The sequence below is a fragment of the Pelodiscus sinensis genome, chromosome 27, assembly GCF_052426305.1.
Source record: "Pelodiscus sinensis isolate ZL-2025 chromosome 27, ASM5242630v1, whole genome shotgun sequence".
In the NCBI taxonomy this organism is placed as follows: domain Eukaryota; kingdom Metazoa; phylum Chordata; order Testudines; family Trionychidae; genus Pelodiscus; species Pelodiscus sinensis.
In genome coordinates, this window is record NC_143078.1 from 13,474,202 (window position 1) to 13,496,787 (window position 22,586).

The 22,586-nt window shown below is 49.6% G+C and overlaps 2 protein-coding genes across 4 annotated transcripts in view; one reads left to right on the forward strand and one right to left on the reverse strand.

Annotated features, from left to right (window-relative positions):
• The window catches only part of SLC26A8 (solute carrier family 26 member 8), a 35,915-nt gene extending 15,112 nt beyond the window's left edge, over positions 1–20,803 (reverse strand). The window contains exons 1-9 of one of the 2 annotated variants that reach the window (XM_075910171.2): positions 20,257–20,803; positions 19,252–19,430; positions 15,934–16,073; positions 12,821–12,937; positions 4,107–4,282; positions 2,618–2,782; positions 2,008–2,157; positions 943–1,025; positions 113–260 (exon numbers count right to left, since the gene is read on the reverse strand). In XM_075910171.2, the coding sequence (XP_075766286.2) occupies positions 113–260; positions 943–1,025; positions 2,008–2,157; positions 2,618–2,782; positions 4,107–4,282; positions 12,821–12,937; positions 15,934–16,073; positions 19,252–19,421 (1,149 nt within the window). In that variant the 5' untranslated portion in view covers positions 19,422–19,430; positions 20,257–20,803. Of the gene's footprint in view, positions 1–112; positions 261–942; positions 1,026–2,007; positions 2,158–2,617; positions 2,783–4,106; positions 4,283–12,820; positions 12,938–15,933; positions 16,074–19,251; positions 19,431–20,038; positions 20,198–20,256 lie in introns of those variants that run through there. The other variant, XM_075910170.2, reaches the window with a different exon arrangement.
• A 993-nt stretch (positions 20,804–21,796) lies between these two features.
• Positions 21,797–22,586, forward strand: part of MAPK14 (mitogen-activated protein kinase 14) — a 58,994-nt gene continuing 58,204 nt past the window's right edge. The window contains exon 1 of one of the 2 annotated variants that reach the window (XM_075910336.2): positions 21,797–22,385. In XM_075910336.2, coding sequence (XP_075766451.2) covers positions 22,270–22,385 — 116 coding nt within the window. In that variant the 5' untranslated portion in view covers positions 21,797–22,269. The remainder of the gene's footprint in view (positions 22,386–22,586) is intronic. The other variant, XM_075910335.2, reaches the window with a different exon arrangement.

A 22,586-nucleotide genomic window follows, 5' to 3' on the forward strand; every position in this document is an offset into this window, starting at 1 on the left:
GCTGCATTTCTGCTCTGCCCCTAGGACTCCCACCACACTCCCAGCTAGTTAGTGGTTTTGGTTAGTGATGAGTCATTCCAGTTTGGATGTTCTAGGAAGCATGTCTTTTTACCTGGTTGCTGGAGATGTTGTAGTTGTGAATACAAGCATACTTCTTTCCCACAAAAATGAGAAGGAAATAGCTTACAATAGCCAGGGAGAAGGCATGGGCTACAATGCTGCTTAAATTTGATAAGTCTGGAAGCGTAGGAGGCAGAAACCTGGAATAGCAGAGAATAAACTGTCTTAATCTTCTTCTGCGCCTGATGTACAGGCCCCTTGTTCAGGACCTCAGCTGATGACATTTAGCACCCTTCAGGGGATGCTCTGAATCTTGTTGGGGTGCTCACTGCCATCTCATGAGAATTCCTTGATGAATGGCTAGTAAATGGGCTGCATGAGTGACTAGATCACAAGATTGTTATAACCAAGACAGTCTCCTGAAATAAGGCAGTTTTGATCATTGTACTTGTGTAGCTAGAATAAGCAAGTTGTGTTGATTGAAGTGTAGCAGTGCTGTGATTGGTTGCACAGGGAGCACATGGCTCTCAATCTCGTGTGCAGTCAGCATGCACGCACCTCACTTCATGTACCCTAAGTTACGTGCTTCTTACTTTGTAATACTGGTAGGAAAAAACACTATGTGGATGAAAACCAGCAGAATCTGGCAACCCTTCGTGTGGGCCCTGGTAAATAAAATGTCACACACAGAACTCCAGTGGCTGCACACCACTGATTTAGATGATGAATTTGAATTAACAGTGTTCCTTACAGGGCCATCCACAGTATTGTTGGCAATGGGCTAAAGGAATCTTCATTTTTAAGTCACCATCTAAAGTCAGATTTCAGGAGACTGAAAGATATATATCATTAAACTCTCATTCATAACTGTAGATTGCCTACCTGTGTGGAACCATTTTGGCCACAACCATACTGGATTCGGCATGCAGATGCACATGGTTAGCAATAATGGTGATTGTGATAATCTGGGAAAGAAAACAGGAAACTTATAAAGAGTAACATTTTGGAGGAGCAAAATAGTCATACATGTCTATTCATAAATGTTACAAAATGCTTTCTTAAGAAATATTCTGTAAGAAAAGCAATTTCTAGTTTGTGGTAATGGAAGATGAGGAGAAAGCCAAACACTTGCTCTTAAACAATTCTATCATAATTTAACAAGGAGTGTTCAAAATTACACAGGAATAATTACAGGCGCTATCGACAGATTTTTTTTCTCTGAGTGGAAATATGAGAGAACCATGAAATAACCTGTAAAATGTTCTTTTAAATAAAATATATTTCTACAGGCACGCCTGAGCTTCTTACAAGTGACTCTGATTGTGCTGTGGCATTACAATCAATGTAGGTATTACAATCAATTTTCTTACCTACTTGGTAATTTTGGAACACTAAAGTGTTAACATTTTTTTTCACCAGGATAGAAACTAGTTTACAGTCTCTGACCCTGGGTTTACAGTCATTTCCCTGGGTTGGAAATGGACTCTGTTCTACAAGGTGCTGAACAGCCTCCACTTCCAATGAAGTGAATTGGAGTTGGACTCTATGTACCATATTCTTTGGAGAAAGTACCTTTGAACCACTGAACTTTCAGACTCCTGGCCCAACAAAATGGCCAGTATTACTTTCAGGCTTTTCTGAACTAATTTTTACATTTAATATTTTTGATCATTAATAAAAAGATGCGGGAGAAGAAAAAGAGAAAGATAAAAAGTAAATGAAAGGTAAGGGTATTTTATATCATGGGGAGAGGCACAGGAGGAACTGAAACAGAAATTAAGTGAATTATTCAAAGCAAATTAGAGGCGGAGCAGATAATGGGACATGAGAGTTCCTGGCTCACAGCTCCATGCCCTAACCACCAGAACAAGGTGTTTTTCATATAGAGAGACTTTGCTGGTTTCTGTTAATTTTAGTTATCATAGTGGACATATGGAGAACACTTACCAGGAGAAATTCCATAGGGAATGCAACAGGGCTGTGCTTGTAAGTTATTTTGATACAATTGCTGACCCTCAGCATGACTAGGCCAACCAGAAATAGCAATATACTGGTGGAATTAGCCTTCGGCAGCGCAATGCAGTACTGAAACAGGTTCTGAAAGGGAAACATCACAGAGTGGATGAGAAGGAGATATTGTAACTTTTTCACATTGATAAGTGTCTAACAGGATGATAATGAATGACTTGAATCTGAACAGATAGGCCCTTTAATAGGAGGAGAGAGAGAGCTACTGAGAACACAGCAAAATTGTACACACGTTTTCTATAGACAGCAATACAGAAAACAGCAGCACAAGTATAGCTTTATGCTTCTCACCGTATTTTCTAAAGTGAGTAGAGGACAATATATTTTGTCCAGCTCTATTCTTCTACAAGCTTCCAAAAAATCCGTACACCCTGTATAATGCACCCTCCCAGGAAGGGTGAACATAGCTATTATTGAGGCATGCGTTTCTCAGTACTTATCCTGAAACGGTCTTAATTTCAGAAGCTGTTCATCCCCTTCCCCTCCAAGAGGCAGGCACTTCTCTGAACCAAGCTTTCAGCTTACTCACGTAAAAAATGGCCAGGGGGCCCATATGGAAGTTGATCACGATCCCAAAGATGAAGGAGAACTGGGAAACGATGACGTGCAGCGCTGCTGCAGTAAGGTAAGCATCAATGAGGGTCTGTGGCAGATAAGTTGTGACAAATCCCAGGCAGAAGCAGCCTAAAAGCAACTGTAAGGAAGACAAGCATGGAATGAGGAGAGGTGGCATGAAAAGGAGTGAGCCCAGTCACCAAAGTGATCCGCTCCTTTGGAGCCTCTCCAAACACCAGACTCTCCCCTGCCTTACACTCTGTGTGCTTAGTTGTACTTGTTGCACAATGCATGTAAATGCTACAAAACAGCCTGCTAGGCATTTCTCACCCACTTTGTACAGCGTGACAGACTGCTGGCTACACCAGAGCTCTGCCACTACAGCCTGGCTGAAAAGGCCACTTACAGCTAGCTGAGCAAGCCCAGGCCTGAAAGGCTAATGGGAAGCAGCCGTAGGCCTCATTAGCCAGCGGGCTAGATAAGGCAGCCAGGGGGAAGTGAAGGAGAGGATCTAGAGAGTAGCTGTGTGTGCTCCCCAAGCAGGTAGCTGAATTTGCTGCTGGAAAAACTTAAGCTCTGTAAATAGAAGGTGGTGGGAATCTGGCACAAGGAATAAGCCCTTTTCTGGAAGAGGACGTGTGTGGATGCAGAATAGGGAGTTATTTCGAAAAAAGAGGCCTCCAGGAAATCTTACAGGTGCCCTGCTGGCCACTCCATCCACACTCATCACAACTCTATATTCCTGTTCCCTGGCAGCTCTTAAAGTTGCAGACACAGGGAACAGGGCTTGTTGCAGAAAGCCATCCCTCAGAGCCTCCAGCCACAGTGCAGCTCACGGTGCCTGTCGTCTGGGCCTGAAGGCGCATTCATGCGGGCCCTGCCCAGGCAGCCACTGAAGTGGTCCTTGGTCTGGTCCAGGTGGCTGGTATATGGCTTCAGAATAAGCAATGGCAGTAGGGCATGTCCCCCACAATGCACAGTGGTATCTCAACCTCCCTGACCGCGATGTTGCGCTCAGGGAAGAAAGTGCTGGCTTCCAGCTTGTGGTACAGCCTGGAGTTGTGGAAGACATGGGCGTTGTGCATCTTCTCTGACCAGCCAACGAAGATATCCGTAAACTGTGCCACAAGCTGAATGGGCATGTGAGTTCCATCAATAGCCCCCCCCTCCCCAATGCCCTGCCTGAACTGGTTCTGGGTGGCCTTAAGTGCGAGATCGCATCCAATCCGTGTGGACGCTATCTTTCAAAATAGCACATCGCAATTGTGTTGTGCTTTTTGCATGTGGATGCTCTCTTTCAAAATAAGCTTTTCTGGAAGATCTCTTCCAAACAAGCTCTAGTTCTCTGGTTCAAGGTGGACATGGTACAAACCAGAGAACTAGAGCTACCAAGAGGTTAAACTTTCTCACCACTAGTGAGGTGGGCCATATCCATAGGGAGCTAAAATGAATACAACTCATACCTGGATGATACCAGTCAGAAATGTTGTTGATGCAGTAAGTGTCAAGGCTTCCATGTAACTCTTCATAAAATTTGCATCTGAGAAATTGGCAAAGGTACCATTAGCCATCAATACAGGGCTGAAATTCAAAGTCTTCAGAACATCTGCCACCATTGCATTCAGGATGCTAAATGAACCTGTGACCAGAGAACAGAAAATGAAGGTTGCATGATTTCCTGCAGCCACAAGTCCATCTTTCACTCTCACCCATTCACTAGAAGACCATGTATATGTACGTGTGGATGTATATACACTCACAAACATACACCTTTTAAAAGTTGTATAAAATCGTGTGTTGAATCAAGTCTCAAATACTGATTCTCACTCCAGAATGGATAAAAATCAATGATTTTTTTTGAATAAAAAAGGGGATTGTATTTAAATTGTTTTTTATTTAAATCTGTTTTTTATTTTTTAAAAACATCAGTAAAATACTAATTTGTATTTAAAAATTACAGTTATGATTAACTGTATCACAAAAATGCTATACATACACTTACAGTCTCATAAAAAGGAATTAGTGGCTCAAGTCTGTCCAAACTAACTACTAGCTCTTGCTTCTTCAAGGTTCTGGGCTTCCAATTTCAGTTCCTCAGCAGACGAAACAGTAATGTGCAGAGACACATTCTTGATAGGATTGTTTTTGTTCTGTGCTTATGTGGTGATGGACGTTGGCCAAGCACAGCAGAGGAGTTAGTTAAGACACTGTCTTAAAGTCAGAGAGACAGTATATAGGAAAGGATGGAGGCAGACTAGAAAGGAACAATGGGGTGGACTGGAAAGAAAAGGGGAAGGCATTATTCAGCACACACGCAGCTTCCTATATTCCCCAACACTTTTGCCACAGAAAAACTGTCATGGCTTCTGGGCATCAGAGTCCTATCTGGGAATATTGTGAAGAAATTCATTCCCTGGGTAAAAAAGGAAAATGTGTCAAGTGTGAGCAGTGCCAGAAGAAGATGCAGGACCTAGGGTACGTCTACACTACAGCGCTAGTTCGAACTAACTTAGTTCGAATTAGTTAATTCGAACTAAGCTAGTTCGAACTAACGCATCTAGAACTAAAAACTAGTTCGAACTAGCGTTTTGCTAGTTCGAACTAGTAAGTCCACATTGAGTGGACTCTGAACAGGGCTTAAGGATGGCCGGAAGCAGTGCCGGCAGGGCATAAAAGGAGGACTTAGAGCATGGAGATGCTGTCTCAGGCTAGCCGAGGGCTGCGCTTAAAGGGTCCCGACCCCCACCCCGGACACACAGTTCTAAGGGGTGCCCCGCTTGCAAAGAAGTTCTGGCTTGGAGTGCCCTGAGTGCCCACACTGGGCACATCACACCACTCGGCCATCAGCCCGGCTGCACTTGCCGCAGGCTGCCATCTGCGGAGAGGGAGTAATTGGGGGGCTGCAGGAGAGCTTCCACCCCCAGAAGCCCGCAGAGCCAGCCCAGTCCTCCCCATCGGGGGCTCGTACCCCATTCCTCCCTCACCTCCTTCCACTTACCCTTCCTTAGCCCCCCTTCTTATTGATGTACAAAATAAAGATAACGTTTCTTCCAACATTGACTCTGTCTTTATTGAAAAAAAACTGGGGGAGACTGGGAAAAGGAGGTGGGAGAGGGGAAGAGAAAGGCTGGGAGAGGGGAGGGCAACTAACATGATCAGGGGTTGGGAACAGGTCCCATATGAAGAGAGGCTACAGAGACTGGGACTTCTCAGCTTAGAAAAGAGGAGACGGAGGGGGGACAGGATAGAGGGCTCTAAAAGCAGGAGTTGGGTGGAGAGGGTGCATACAGAAAAGTTCTTCATTAGTTCCCATAAAGAAGGACTAGAGGACACCAAAGGAAAGGAATGGGTAGCAGGCTTGAAACTAGTAAGAGAAAGTTGTTCTTCTTCCCAAAGCAAATAGTTAACCTGTGGAACTCCTTGCTGCAGGAGGCTGTGAAGGCTACAACTAGAACAGAGTTTAAAGGGAAGTGAGATAAAGTGATGGAGGTTGGGTCCATGGAGTGGTATTAGCCAGAGGGTAGGAGTGGTGTCCCTGCCCAAAGTTTGTGGAAGGCTGGAGAGGGATGGCACGAGACAAATGGCTTGGTCATTGTCTTCGGTCCATCCCCTCCAGGGTCCCTAGGGTTGGCCGCTGTTGGCAGACAGGCTACTGGGCTAGATGGACCTTTGGTCTGACCCAGTACGGCCATTGTAAGCTCAGGGCTCAGGGTCGGGGGTCTCAGTGGACCCCCTTGATTTTCATGCACACCTGGTCCTGGGTGGCCAGGCTGGCAGCTCTCCTGCCCTAGACGGCCACTTTCCTGTGCCTAGTGAGGAGATCGTGGACGAGGTCCACGATGTCCGCACTAGCCCAGGAAGGTGCCCGCCTCTTGCGGTCCAGGGCAAGCTCCCGGGAGCCGCCAGCCTGGTCCCGGCAAGAGGGGGTGGGCTGGGGGGCATCGGGTGGGTGGCTCTGTGCCGTGCCAGGTGCAGGGTCTGCTAGCTGGGTGCTGGCAGGCTTGCACCTGGCACGGGCACCGTAGCCAGCCCGTGCCCCTTTAAGGGGTCCGGGGCCGGGAGGGGGGCATAGAGTTTCCCTGGTGTTGGCCAGAGTGGCCACCAGGGAAACCTGGGGAGGGCTAGCCTCCCACTAGTTCGAACTAAAGGGCTACACAGCCCTTAGTTCGAACTAGCTAGTTCGAACTAGGCGTTAGTCCTCGTAAAATGAGGTTTTCCTAGTTCGAACTAAGCGCTCCGCTAGTTCGATTCAAATTCGAACTAGCGGAGCGCTAGTGTAGCGCCTATTAAAGTTAGTTCGAACTAACGTCCGTTAGTTCGAACTAACTTTGTAGTGTAGACATACCCCTAGTTGCAAGAAGGAAACATCACAAGAAAAGCTGCTTATTGGGAGAAAATGATGGGATCGGGCCTGGGAAAAATACCCTCCCACGGGCCGGATTCGGCCCACCAAGCCACCAGATCTGGCCTGCAGATGCAGTGGGGAAACTCGGGCAGATTCCCTGCCTGCCCTTCATGCCTTCTGAGAAATGCGGCTGTTGTCAACAGGCAGCTTAGGAAGAACCCTTCCCTCATGTTCGTAACTGTTCAAACACCACATGGCCCTTGCAGCCGGGGCGGGAAAGGGCAGGCAGAGAGTCTGCTTGGGAAGGCTGCTGGCTGGGAGTCAAGCAGATAAGTCCCCCAGTCACAGCCTGTTTCTGACACTCCAACCCTTTGCCCTCCTTCCCCACATAACCCAAACCCTCTGTTCCCCTTCTGTCCCCATTTCCCCTCCCAGACTCTGTACTCCATACCCTGCCCCAGGTCACAACCCAAACTCTTTGCTCCCTTCTTTCCCCCATAGCCCCTCTCAGATCTTGCACCCCAATCCCATGCCGCAGGTCACAACCCAAACCCCTGCAACCCAGTCCCCTGCCCTAGGTCCCCAAACCCAAACTCTCCACCCCCCTAGTCCCCTTCCCCAGGTCACAGCTGTCTTTTGCCCAAAGTCACAACCCGAACCCCTGCACCCTAATCCCCTAACCCAGGTCACAACTGCCTTCTTCACCCAAACTCCCTCCCAGCCCCACAGGCCCTCCTGTACCCCAGTCCCTTACCCCAAACTCCCTTCTGCACCCAGCCTCCAGCCCATACCCCGAACCTCCTCCATTAATATGGAAGAACATGGCCCTCAACCACTTTCCAAATTCTTGGAGTGCCCCCCCCCCTTCAAAAATTATTGCCCACCCCTGATGTAGACGAAGATGTGGATGTGGTTGAGTGGATCAATTGGTTAATAACTTAAATAGTTCACTTTGCACTGTATCATTCGTTCTTCAAAACTTTCTCTATGCCTTTTAGTATAAGTGTGATTTTAAAAGTAAATTCCCAAGTTGCTTGCTGTGTTGCATGTAGCCAAAAAAAAAGTTTAGCTTATCTAATCCTTATGACTTGATTAATTAGTTAACAAAGTTTATAATCTGCCCCTTAAGCATACAATACAGAAAGCAGCAGTAAGAGAAATGTAGAGCTGACAGTTGCCACTGAGTGTCATTTTCTTATATTGCATTATACGTGTCCCTTATTTTGGAACATCATGGCCACAGACCATAATAGTGATGCCATAAGTCTATTCCTTATTTTATTTCAGCATAACTAAACTTTTCCAAGGGAACCCCATTCTATACTTGTTTTCTCAAAAAACAGACGTGCCAGTAAGTTCAATGGAGCTTACTCCAAAATTAATTGCAAGTCAGTTTTAGCTTTTTTGGTAATTTGATTTAAATCAATGATTTTTGGTGATTTAAATGGCCTTGATTTAAATCGATCCACTCTGTCTCACTCACTCTAAATTCCCAAATATATGATGATCAACCAAGAGCAGACTCCATCTGCTCCACCTCACATGATCTATCAAGTTGCCCAGATGCACGACTAAAGATTATTTCAATACAGACTTTAAATGGGTGCTCACCCCACGGTCATACAGACTGAAGAGTGAATGTGAAAGAAGTTAGCAGAAGAAGGAAGTGTAGTTCTGGCTCAAAAGCTAGAGGGCACCCTTTACCCACTTACTGCGATCCAGTGGCTATTCACCATTTTACCATTTACATTACGGCAGACTTGTCTCTGACCAAAGACCCTTAGGCCTTTGACCAATGGGGCAATGGTTCATGTCCAGTTTGCCCTTTGTAATATAATGGGTTCACTGGTTTCTGCTCAGTCTTTACTTGTAGTATTCCAGCTTCTGGATTCAGTAGAGAGACTTCTATCCACAAACAATCAGCTAGGAGAAATCTCAAAGGAGAAATCCCCAGCAGAGAAAAGGAGTAAAAAGAGGTTACTTATTACCCAAATTAACTGCTGATCTTCAAATATATTGCCTCTGTCAAGCCACTTGGAGGTGGCCTGTCCTGCCACTCAGACAGAGATGTCCATTTCAAAGCAGTCAGCCTTCAAGAGTGTGTGTGTCTGTGTGCCCTTCCCGCTACTCTATTATTTTAGAACCATTCCCTGTTGACCTCACAGTTCATCTCTAGTTTCAAGGGGAGGTGGAAGAAAGTGAGTTGTGTAGCTTTGCACAAGCAGCATGTAAGAGATCGAAAGCTACTTTTGTAAATAACCCCTTTTTCTTCTTCCAGTGTTCTTTGCAAGATGGGTGCTCTGCAGCTGCTCAGGAGAAATTCAAATGCTGCTCAGCTGATTAGCAGAGCCCCCACAGCTAGGTTTGTGTTTCTGTTGGTGGTGCACATTTGCATATGCCTCAGTGCACATAAAAATGTATTCTGCACATGGATGGAAAAGATTAAAGGGAACATTGTCCATGTTGTTTTCCCTACAAATCCCAAATATGGAAGTCTATCACAGTCATCAAACTCAGATTCCTGGGATCTAAATCAAAGGATCTGAGGAATCTGTAGGACCTCTCAACCCATAAACTCCATGGTGCTGTCTGCACAGAGACATAATCAAAACAATCTTTTGCCTAATCTCTACATATTCAGGATAGTCGTGCACAAATTCTGGATGCTACTTTTCCCATTTACTGGGTTGTCTTCTTGTCAGAAGTAGAAGTGAATCTAATGAGTGCCCAGGTCTTCTAGAGAACCTAAGTGCTTTATTCACAAGGAACTCAGACTTCTTGTCCTCAGGGTTGAAAGATCTATGGCCAAGTTCAATTCCAGGAAAACCTCCAATAATCATGTGATATAATCCTTTTCTCTTGGATTCAAGGACTTCATAGGTAGGAATCTGAAAGAGCTGCTTGGCATAACAGAAACAGAATCTTTTTCCAAAAGATCAAAGGATTCTTTCTTAGGTCAAGATCCAGAGAAACCTTCTTCATAGTAATATTTAGTCTGGGTAAGAAATCCTGAATCCTGACTCTTTTCTCCCTCATCTGATTAAAGGGAGAAACAAAAGATCTAAGATTCATAGTCTAAACTCAAAACCAAACTATGTGAGGAAACCCTATGAACTTACTACTAGACTAGGGCTGTCAACTGATCTGCGATAACACCCCCGTTTAACGCAACGCAGGATTAATGCATTAATTTTTTAATGTGTTAACTGCAGGCATTAATGCTGCACTGCCCCTTTGAAGTGCCACTCCGGTGCTTCAAAGGGGCAGCGCATTAGGAGCCAGGGATCAGCTGGAGTGCCCAGCTGATCCCCAGCTTCAGGTTCTGCTGCTCCTTTGAAGCGCCGGATTGGCACTTCAAAGGGGCAGCGTAACGCAGAGCTGGGGAACAGCTGGGTATTCCAGCTGATCCCAGACTCCTCACGCGCTGCCTCTTCAAGGCGCCAAGGGTGTAAAAGCGGTTCAGTTGGCACACCCTTACAAATTCTAGGTGCTCAAGTGCTGTGAGCAAAACTACCCTATTCCTGAGACAGCGTCTTGGTTTTGACAATCTTGCAGTCCACTGAGATGAAGGAAGGCCCCTCATGAGACCCACTCACTAGCCTAGGTTGCCCCTGACTGGCAAACACAGTAGTGCACAGTTGAATCCTAAGTGATGTGCTCAAGATCACACAAGTCAGTACAGAACTGGAACCAAAACCTACGCAGGTGACTGGACAAGACCATACTGACAAGTAAGATGAGATGAGACAAAGATAGGTATAGGCACCTCCCACACGCTCTAATGACAACTCTGCACATGACCCCATAAGTCCCGGAGACCCAATTCATAGAGAGGAGTAAAACTTACCAATGGAGACTAACACGGCTACATTTCTATCACTATAAGAGCATGTGCACATTCTCTCACTAGCTAATCACTTTGAAACTGGTTCTGTTGTCATATTACATGACAAACAATCACACAGCAGGGATCTGTAGAACCAACACAACATCACGAAGAAAGATTTTCCTCTTAGATGGGTGCCATTCTCAGTGGATCACAAATATTAGTTCATTCTCAAAACACGCTCATGAGGAACTTAAATATTATTGTGCCTATTTTACTGATGAGGAAACAGAGGCATAGAAATTTTAAATGACTTGTTAAAGGCCACAATGAGTCAGTGGCAATGGCCAAGCCAGGAAAAGAAGATAGCAGAGGCCTGACACCTCATTCCCTGCTCCACCCCACACACTCAGTCACCATGTCAACTCTAAGAAGGTGATCATTTGCTGGCAGGAGCAATGTGTAGGTAATTCAGGTGTCCATTTTGTATCCACTTAAAGGGAAAATGTTTAGAAACCAGAACAACCAGACCCCAAAATCACTTATCTGTTACTAAAAAATGTAATCTCAGAATTATATCACCGAGAAATAATTACTGCATCTAGATGGTATACTGAGATCTAGCTGAATGCCTGAAAGGAAGGGAAAACAAAGAGATCTGGGATGAGAACCAGTGCCAAAAATAAATCGGCTCACAGATTTCTATCTTCAATCCATGTGTTGATCTCTTTGTTCAATGCTCTCTTTCCCATGTGGTGGCCTGCATATGCATTCAGGAAGAGTGTAGAACCATTAAGAATGCAATAGTGGCAGGCAGCTGCGTGACCCCACAAGCAGAACAGAAGCCAAATGTTGACTCGGTCACAGTCTGGTTCCACATTCGCTTTCAGGGACGACAGGGGAGAGGAGGGAAGAGTGTTCTGTGTGAGTCCTATTGCTGATTACTCTGCCATGGCATTCTTGCTCTCTCCTTTGTGTAGGTATCTGTGATGCAGATAGCCCAAGCAAAGGAGCAAGTAGACACCTTGTGTGGGTATAAAACAGTGTTGGGCAACCTGCAGCCCAACAGGGAAAGGGGGCACTTTCTCCAGGGCCTGGTGATTCAAAGGGGCCCAGGGCTCCCAGCTGCTGCTGCTGCTACTGATGCAGCAGCAACATCAACAACCCGAGCCCTTTAAATCATCACCAGAGCGCATCACCACACGCTCCGCACAGCTCTGAGGGCTGGGGGTGGGGATCCAGTGCCATGATCCAGTCAGTGCTGAAGGCTGGCTGCCCCAGCCCCACCCGTTTCACCTAAGGCCCTGTCCCTTCCAGGGCGCAGAGCCAGCTCCCCCCCAGACCTTGCCTGCAGGCCCATGGAAGCTGTCAGTCCCCACTGCATGAGACCCATCAGGGTTCTGTGTGTGGCCTGTGAAACATTTTGTTTACCCTTGTCCACGCACGAGGTTGCCCGATTCTGCTGGTTTTTCTCCGCGTAATTTTTTCCTACCAGCATTACTGAAATGACACGCACTTAAAGCAAGAGCACATGAAGTGAGGTGGGTGCTGGTTGCACACAACGCTGACTGTCAGAGCCGCACGCTAGCTCTGCATCCATTCAAAGTGCTGCTATGGTTCAATTGGCACACCCTCACAAATTCTAGGTGCTCAAGTGCTGTGAGCAAAACTACCCTATTCCTGAGACAGCGTCTTGGTTTTGACAATCTTGCAGTCCACTGAGATGAAGGGAGGCCCCTCATGCGACCCACTCACTAGCCTAGGTTGCCCCTGACTGGCAAACACAGTAGTGCACAGTTGAATCCTAAGTGATGTGCTCAAGATCACACAAGTCAGTACAGAACTGGAACCAAAACCTACGCAGGTGACTGGACAAGACCATACTGACAAGTAAGATGAGATGAGACAAAGATAGGTATAGGCACCTCCCACACGCTCTAATGACAACTCTGCACATGACCCCATAAGTCCCGGAGACCCAATTCACAGAGAGGAGTAAAACTTACCAATGGAGATATGGCGCGAGGTCCCAAATATGACATAAGTCAACGAGCAGCAAAATGCAGAATAGAAGCCATTGACAATTGGTAGTGGTAACTGTGTTAACAAAACTCCTGACAGTCCTGGAGAAAAACATACATTTCTAAAAGCAAAGCATACCTGGAGAGACGTTATCTTCTAATTTATTTTTTATTTTTGAAGTGGAATTCTGCTGGTGAAAAGTGCCAGCCTGATAGCCTTGGAGAATGAAGCTCTGTATTTTACATTAGAACAGACACAACACAGGCAGCAAGCAGCAATGCACAGTTCCCTCACACTGCCCCTTCACCGTCTAAATCTACGTCTGGAGAAAGCACCTCCAGATGTGACAGGACAGTTTGGCCTTGATAATCCATTCTGCAGCAACGTCAAGAATTGAAACTAACAACTAGGGGGACTGTTTGTGCCAAACCTAGCGGTGGCTTTGTGACATGAACCCGTGTTAACGAGAAACTGGACTTGGAACCACAAACTCCTTTCACTTAGGCCCCTTAATGGTAATCAGATGCTAAATTGCCCTGATGGGTATAAAAAAATACAGTTCACAGCAATCTGATGTTTTGCTCCTGCTCACTGGAAGCAAGCCGCTCTACAAAAGGAGATGACTACCAAATTCTCTTTGCAACTCATTTAGTAAATTATAGATGGGTGAGGAGGTGTTCAAATATAGCTCCGAGTTAGATTTAAAATGAGGATTAGGTTTGAGGCCAGATCAGAGCTTAGGTTCCGGTTCAGAATGACTAAAAGTGAAGTAAAATGCAGGACAATGTAGCACTTTAAAGACTAACAAGATGGTTTATTAGATGATGAGCTTTCGTGGGCCAGACCCACTTCCTCAGATCAAATAGTGGAAGAAAATAGTCACAACCATATATACCAAGGGATACAATTAAAAAAATGAACACAATATATATCCTTTGGTATATATGGTTGTGACTATTTTCTTCCACTATTTGATCTGAGGAAGTGGGTCTGGCCCACGAAAGTTCATCATCTAATAAACCATCTTGTTAGTCTTTAAAGTGCTACATTGTCCTGCATTTTGCTTCAGCTACCCCAGACTAACACGGCTACATTTCTATCACTATTCTAAAAGTGAAGTCTGAGAATTGTTTTTGAGATTTTAGCCCCAATGGATGGAAATTTTGAAAAGTAAGCTGTTCTCATGGTATTTCAGACACATCTGAATATAATTAAGTCCTTTCTGATTCTAGATATGACCCAAAAACTAGAAACATAAGATGGATTCTATGAGGGTTCTAATATATTCAAATTAAAGGGTGTTGACCAATAAAAAATTTTCTAAATAGTCTCGTTTCAGTTTTAGCTCTTGAAGTTGGAGCTAAGTCATTCATGAAGGTCCGCAGGTCCTGATCAACATTATTGGCACCTGTAGATGAGCTGTAAACCTCATTGTCACAAAGGACACTAATAGAATACTAAACCTTAGAAGGTGTCCATGGTGTATGCATACGTGTTTGGGAGCCCATGTATGTTTCTGTGTATATCCAATATTGTGCTTGAAAGTATATGCTGAAGACTAGAGATGTTAACTATCAGGTATTTGTGTAAATGTGTAACAGCTTGAAATTCTAGCAGTTACAAGTTTCCATGCAGGGAGGGCAGGTGGGAGCTGATGCTCATAGGGAGCCAGCTTTTAAGCCGACTCCCCATGAGCACCGGCTCCTGCCTGTCCCCTGCCCCCTCTGCCTCTGATAAAGAGGCAGCAGTGCAGAGGGCAAGCAGCTCCGTGGGAGCTGATACGTGCTCCCACCTTGCACCCTCCTCCCCCGCTGCCTCTGTGGGAAGCAGCAAGGGGGGGGCAGACTGCTCCGCGGAGTTAGCAAGTGCGGAGAGACGGCTTAAAATCTAGCTTCCCATGCATGCCAGCTGCTGTCTGCCGCCCCGTGTTTCTGCCTCCGTGGGAGGTGGCAGGAGGAGTGCAGGCGGCTCTGCACGAGCTGTCTTAAAAGCCAGCTCCCCAAATGTATTGGCGCCTGCTTTCTCCGCCCCTGCTGCCTCTGATACAGAGGCAGCAACGGGGTGCAGGGGGAAGTGCATGTAGTCAATAGAATTAACCAGTAAGCCCAGGCTTATCAGTTAATCATGTAGTTGACTACACGTTGACATCCCAAGTGAATACACGCACAGATATATGTATGCAGATGTGTATAGGCCTGTACATAGCAAATTATAAATTCAGTTAAGGATATTTGATGTCAACTTGGAGCCCATTGTATAATCTCCAATAAAAACTATGTTAAAATGAGGCTAAAATCTGAGAATAGGTGCCAGTAATTTAGGGTAACATTTATTACAGGGATGTTACAATTATCCCAGAACCAAGCATTATAAATCCTAGCAATTCAGAGTACAGATTAAATTAACCCCCACCCTCCCAACATATAAAGGAATGGAAACAAAGTCAGGGCATCCAACCAATCTCATGAAATCATTCAATGGCCCTATGATTTTGATTACCAAATTAATTAAAGTAATTTTGAACCCAAATTAATTGAAGTAATTTTTAGAGATTGATTAGGTTTTTCTCCCTCTCAAAGGATCTGTTGTTTAAAAAAGTGTATTTCAGCTCATTAATTGTAAATTTTCAGAAAATGTATTCTGTAAGCTGTAATTTTAGGGAGAATACATTGTTTTCTTCATACATAACAAAGAGATTGAATCCCTACTTTAAGCAAATAAAGAAGCAAACAAACTCAAGCTTAACTACTGAACCATGAGCCATGCTTCCATACTCGGGTAAGAATATGGAAATTTACACAAGCATACCTATGCGAGCTGAAAAAGCGACTTTTAAATTCTTCCCCTAAAGCTAAGCCTGCACATGTACAAACATGTTTATCCACATCAGTGTGTGAATATATGCAAGATGCAAACTTGAAAAAAATACTTTCACTTGCATATACACAAAAGCATACATATACAAACTCTATCCACTTTAGGACCTTAAATGACTAGAGAAAAATTTCTGATTAACCTAGGGAGAAAGAAGGAAAAATGGGATATAAATAAAAATAGAAAAAACCATGTAATCGGGAAGAATATTTTCTTTGCTTACCTTGTGGAATCTGGACCATCCCCACACTTAGGCCGGCATGTATGTCACTCAGGAACCACTCTCTGACTCGATAAGCACACAACCAGTTCAGGACAGGAAACATCTTGACTATGATCTTCCTGAATCGTGCCCAGGAGAATCTGAAACGAACCGAATGAGTTCTGTGTATGCTGTTGTTCAGTATTTCCAGCTCTGTGGCTCCTTACCAGGCCTTTGTCCTTTTTATGCCCAGAACTCATAGAGCCATGATTAATCATTTTCAGGCCCTGTAGAAATATAATATGAATGCAACATAGTGATCCCTATGTCTGATTCCCTTATATTCCATTCAAATCAATAGCAGGCATTTTATGTACCCATTAGAAGGTTAGTACACATTTGTCTTTGAATTAAGATCCCGTAACTTTGAACACACCAATTACTTGGTTACCACAGATAGTAAGTGGAAGTGTAGGGGTGTGCTCAGGGAACAGAGCATGCACCTCCCTCTTTTCTGTAGCCCCTACCCCAAGGAGGGGCACTCGATGGTGTTTTCCTCCACCGTCCTTGCAATTTGGCTATGTTCCCTCCACCCGTTTCACCAGTGTTCCATGCGGTTCGCCCTGAGACCCGCGGTCCTAGTACCCTCAGCCGAATCGATATTCTTTGAGTATCATATCCTTATTCACCTCAGGGTGCCTCTATTCACCTCTGCAGTGCCTCAGTTGGCACACTGCCAACAAAACCTCCAGCAGGACCCGACCCAGGGCCATGAGGGGTAGAAAACTGCACTCCCCCCTTTGGTTGACGGGGATGCCGCCTGTAACACATCAACTCGCAGGCTTTTCCAAGAGGCCATGCTGGTCGCCCAAGTCCTCAGCTCCTTCACGGTCCAGTCTTGGAAGGCTTTTGCTCAGGGCTTCCACCCTTACCCTCCTCCAGCCGTTGCTGCCAGGACTTCCTTCCCCGCAGCCACCCTCCACCTCTTGGTCCTTGCTGCTGGGACTCTCTTCCCCGCAGCTGTCCTCCTTCCTCTCCCCTTGCTCATGCGGCGTGCCATTTTTAAATGCCACACCACAGAGGATGCCGAGCGTGCCGCACGGCAGACACCTCCTCTCACCCCACCCCACCCCACACGTACTCCCTGCAGCCATGTCCGAGTGGCCCAGAGTGCTGGCGCACGCACTGTCGGGCCACTGTCGTGCTGCTCGCCCTCCTCCCTGAGACGGTGGCGCTTCAGCGGGAGTGCGGGGCTCGGATGCCCCGTCACAGGATGATAGTGCTTTGATTCTTGCTATTCTGATGAAAGTAGAAATCTGAACATCGTAAAATCCTTGAAAACTGGGGCAAAAAACAATTTTAGTCACCTAGTCCATCTATCAAGGGAACAGTCCAATGTGTTTCCTGTACTATGTTCTGTAATATGGGAATGGCAGACTAATGGATGTCAGACTTAATGTTCTTAAGAATGTAAGTACAGCCATACTAGGATTAGACTAATGGTCCAGGTTAGGGATGTAATAGTGTAGTCGATTAACCGATTAATCAATAAGCACAAGCTTACAGATTAATGCTATAGACTACACGCATTTCCCTCTCCCATTCCCTTGCAAGTAAATATTTTAGCAGGCTGGCCAGCAGCCCAGCTCAGTCCTGGCTCACGCCGGGTCCGGGACCTAACCCTCCTGTGGCTCTTCATTTAAAGTATATTACGAGTCAGGCAGCCCAACTTAGTTCTGGCTTGTGCTGTGTCCAGGCGCTCCGACCCCCCTAGATAGGGTCTGCTGCTACCCCAAGCTGCTGTGGACCAGTTCCTGCCTGGCACCTCGTGCTGCTGCCTCTGATACAGAGGTTGCCAGCCCCGCCAGCAAGGGGACTATTGACTAGTTGACTACCCGATAAGAATTCATGAGGTTACTCGACTATTCAATTAACCGATATTTAACATCCCTAGTCCATGTAAACCTAATACCTTGTCCTCTAACAGTAATCAGTGCTAGATGCTTTGGAAGGAGTGAACAGAACCAAGTAGGTCTGCTGTCGAGTGGTGGTGGTGGCAGCAAAGGGCAACTGCTCTCAGGCCCAGTGATTCAAAAGAGCCTGGGACTTCCAGCCACCGCTGCCACAGCAGCATCCAGAGCCCTGGACGCTTTAAATCGCCACTGGAGCGCCCAGGTGGCATATAAGTCCGGAATGGGAAGAACAGGCTGGGGTTATATTAACTGATACTGAATGTGCATACTCACCTTACCCATCCTAGCAGGAATATCACAGTGCAGCAACACAGCTACAGAGTAAGGCAGAAGGAAGGTAGTACAAGTTCTGCCATACTCTTAGGAAATCTTATCTCTAGTCGGGAACTGAACGTGGTACTTGAGAGAATTTAAACAAAATAGCAAACACAATTGCCAGAAAAAAACCAGTGTAACTTTTTGTCTGTGGCTGCCAGCTAGGATTGAAGGAAGGTGCAGAGGAGTCTGAAACAATTAGCAGAATCCATCCACACTATGCAGAGGTACTCCATTATCACAACGGTGAAATGAACAGACTATTGTGGTTTGTTGGAAGCGACTCTCCCAGTGCTGTGGTAAGCTTGACTCACATGGCCTTAGACGTGGGTGACCCCCTGCACACTATCATTTGGGGTAGGGGTGAGGAACCTTTTTTGGGTCGGGGGCTGGTGACCTACAGAAAATTTAGTGGGTGAAAAGTGCAAATCTCCACCCAACTCTCACTGACATGGCCCCCAAATGAGAAGCAGAAAGACACTCCCCACATCCTCCTCACACGCCAGAGCCTAAGGGGGGTCCAGGCTAGTAGATTTTGTGTGCTCAAGCCCTGTGGTGAGGTGGTAGGGATGGGGGGGGGGAGGCAGGGGTAGAGTGCTAGTGTGGTCACCCCAGTGCTGGGGGCAGGAAGGGAGTCATGAGCCAAGGGGGCTGGATTCATACAATCTGGGGGCTGCATCCTGCCCCCAGGTTCCCCACCCCTGATTTGTGGGCACTAAATCTTCCATTCAGAAGTCACATATCCTTGTTTGGTGTATGTGTTTTTCTCAACACTTTTGCTTGATGACTTTTGTTTTGTTTTGCTTGGTTGTTTGGAGGGCCACAAAAACATTTTCCATCTTGGGTGGCAAACACATACAGCAGTCTCTGCTTAGCTGCTCCAAACACAGAGCACTGGTTTGGCACTTTGATTCGGTTTGTATCAGTCCCCTCTGTGTTTTTGTACTGAGCTGTGGGCAGCAGGAGGGTCAGTAGTTGCGTTTAGATTGGTACCTGACCAGGCTCCTCAGCTTCTTCATATCTGCTAAATAATTCCTGGCATATTACTCACCGGCAGTGTACCCTTCGTTGGACTCGGGGGAATATGAAGTCCCTGTTCCTTAGGGAGGGTGTGTTTCTCTCATAGTTCTTTTGAAAGTGCTCCTCAGTGTATATGCCTCTCTTGATTTTGTACTTCCCTAGCTGCCTGGGAGCACTGACAGTCTCAGCATCTGGCTCCATGCAGTCACCCTGATCATGGACAGTCAAAAACACAGGAATAATGAAGGCAAGAGGAAGGAATCAAAGCCACTGACATTACCCATGACACTGAAGATAAAAAGGAGGGTCATTGAACTGGAGTGTCCCATTGAAAAGAAATGTTTAAATGACTAAGCCCAGGGAAAAATCCATCTCTGATGTAACTCCATCTGAGAAGGGTGCTGAAACAATTTGTACAAGGGGGGGGGGGGGTTCTTCTGAGAGCCATTGAACCACACTGTGACGCCTGTAATGGCCACCACTTCAAACCTGGCGGTGCAGCATCACCAGCACTTGTGCACCCACGCCGCGGGTGTCATGCCAGGGCAGTGTGGCCGGGAGGTCCTCTGTCCACGGAGCAATGGTGGCATAAGTGGCAGTGGTGTTAGCTCCCCCTCTGCTGTTGCAGCCCCCAGGGCCACTTCATTGGGGGTCACAGGACTCCTGTCCACAGATCCCTGTGGCCGGGCAGCTCTACAAAGGGACTGGGGGGCACTGACCCCGGCTCCCTGCCGGCCCCCCCCCCCCCCCACTGGCCCGGCCCTGGGCGGGGACAAACTCCGCGCATGCTGCCGGGAACAGGGGACCCCCGCGCTCACCTGCGGCAGCCTGAGCTTCGAGACACGCCGGGCCTGGCCAACTGCCAACCCCGGGGCGGGGCGCGCGGTGCTCGGGATACTCCCCCCGCTCCTCCGCGGCGGCCAGACCCCCCCCCATGGAGCGCCCGGCTCCGCTCTCCCCAGCCCCACGGGGAGCCCGGTCTGACCCCCCCCTCGGGGCTGTGCACTGGGTAGCTGGAGGATGAATGGACACGTACCCGCTGCACGCCGCGGCGCGTAACGCACCAACCAGCCACCCCCCAGCCGGTGTTTTAATGCCCCCTCGCAACGCAGGTCGTGGGTGTCGGCTGCACCCCCCCCCTTTTCCAAGCCGCGGGGTGACTGCGGGGCCCAGCCACCCGGGGAAACGTGCACGAGAGAAACACAGGAACGGGGACTGCACCCCCCCCCGCCCCCCGAGTCCAACCAAGGGGGCGCTGCGCTCAGCCGCTGCGGGGCCGTCCAGGGAGGCGCGTCCGTCTGGGGCAACAGCGCCTCTAAGCGTCCTCCCCGCCTGCCCAGGGAAATCCAGCGGGGTCCAGGCGAGGCCCCCGCCCGTGACCGGCAGCCTGGGCCCGTGACAGTCCCCCCGCTGGTGCCTGACTGAGCGCGGGCCTGTTCTCAGCACAGGCCGAAGCCCCACTGACTTGAACTGGGGCCTGCAGCCCAGCCCGTAGCAAGGTGCGGGCGTGAGAACTGCCCCCCCCCAAGGCAGGGGCACAGTGCCCAGAAGGGGACACGGCAGACACACTGGGGCAGTGGCAGTGCCCCCCCAGGCAGAAGCAGGGGCACAGTGCCCCCCCAAGGCAGGGGCGGGCGGGAGGCGGCAGACACACTGGGGCAGGGGCAGTACGCCCCCCAGGCAGAGGCAGGGGCGGGGACGTGTCCCCCCCCAGGCAGAGGCAGAGTACCCCCCCCCCAGGCAGGGGCACAGTGCCCCCCCCGGCAGAGGCGGGCGGGAGGGGACGCGGCAGAACACTGGGGCAGGGGCAGTACCCCCCCCAGGCAGAGGCAGGGGCACAGTGCCCCCCCCAGGCAGGGGCACAGTGCCCTCCCCAGGCAGGGGCAGGGGCACAGTGCCCCCCCAGGCAGGGGCAGAGTGCCCCCCCAGGCAGGGGCGGGCGGGGACGTGTCCCCCCCAGGCAGGGGCACAGTGCCCCCCCCGGCAGAGGCAGGGGCACAGTGCCCCCCCAGGCAGGGGCACAGTGCCCCCCCCGGCAGAGGCAGGGGCACAGTGCCCCCCCCGGCAGAGGCAGGGGCACAGTGCCCCCCCCGGGCAGAGGCAGGGGCACAGTGCCCCCCCCGGGCAGAGGCAGGGGCACAGTGCCCCCCCCAGGCAGGGGCAGAGTGCCCCCCCAGGCAGGGGCGGGCGGGGACGTGTCCCCCCCCCAGGCAGGGGCACAGTGCCCCCCCCAGGCAGAGGCAGGGGCACAGTGCCCCCCCCAGGCAGAGGCAGGGGCGGGAGGGGACGCGGCAGACACACTGGGGCAGGGGCGGGCACTGGCTCTGCACGGCCGCGGGGACGTGGCCAGCCGCCAGGGCTGGGCAGCCAGGCCGGGCCCCGTGCCAGCGTCCTCCCCTGCGGCCAGGCCGCGCGGCTCCGCCTCGCTCCGCCCCCCGCCGGGTCGCAGGTCGCTCTCGCGAGACAGGAGCGCCCGGCCGCTGGTTCCATATTGGGTCATGGCCGCTCTTCGCGCCTAGGCTCTCGCGAGGCGGGGCCAGGGGAGGGGGCGCGATCGATTGGTCTGCGCTCCGGGAGGCGCAGGCGGCGCCGCCTGACGCAGCCTGGGCAGTGCCACTGGGCCGGGAGGGGGAGGTCACTCCGGCATCGCCCGCGTCGCCTGCCCTGGTCTGTTTGTGAGAGGAGTCCCCCCCCCGCCACCAACTCACATCTGGTGCCTTTAAGGACCCTCCCCCCCCCCTTCCTCCCGTCCACGCGCTGTCCCGCCCCGTGGGGTGACAGCGCCGCGGGGCGCGTGAGGAGAATCCCAGCCCAGCCAGCGCGAGACAGCCCCGGGCGCCGCTGCACGAGACACCCCCCGGCCCGGGGCGCGCGGAGGCTGCCAACGGGGCCCGGCCCGGGCCGTGCTGAGGGAGCTCGGAGCGGGGGGGGGGAGGAGAGGTGCAGACCTGTCCCCTCTCTAGGGGGCAGGGGAGGAGGCGTCCCTGCTGGGGCCGCTGGCGGAGTCCCCCCTCCCGCCTGGCCGGGCGGGGCGGGCCGCGGAGCCGCGATGTCTCTGGAGCGGCCCAAGTTCTACCGGCAGGAGCTGAACAAGACGGTCTGGGAGGTGCCCGAGCGCTACCAGAACCTGTCCCCGGTGGGCTCCGGGGCCTACGGCTCCGTCTGGTGAGTGTGGGGGGGGGGGGCTGCCAGCCTGAGCTGCACCCCTTCCTCAGCGGGCTCCGCTCTCGGGCTGGGGGGGGGGGAGTCTGGCCTGGCTTCTCCCCCGCTCCTACATGCCGGCGGGCGGTGCACGTGCAGGGCGCTGAATGAGTTGAAGGGGAGCTGGGGGGGGGACCCCCTCAGCTCGGGGGGGGACCCCCTCAG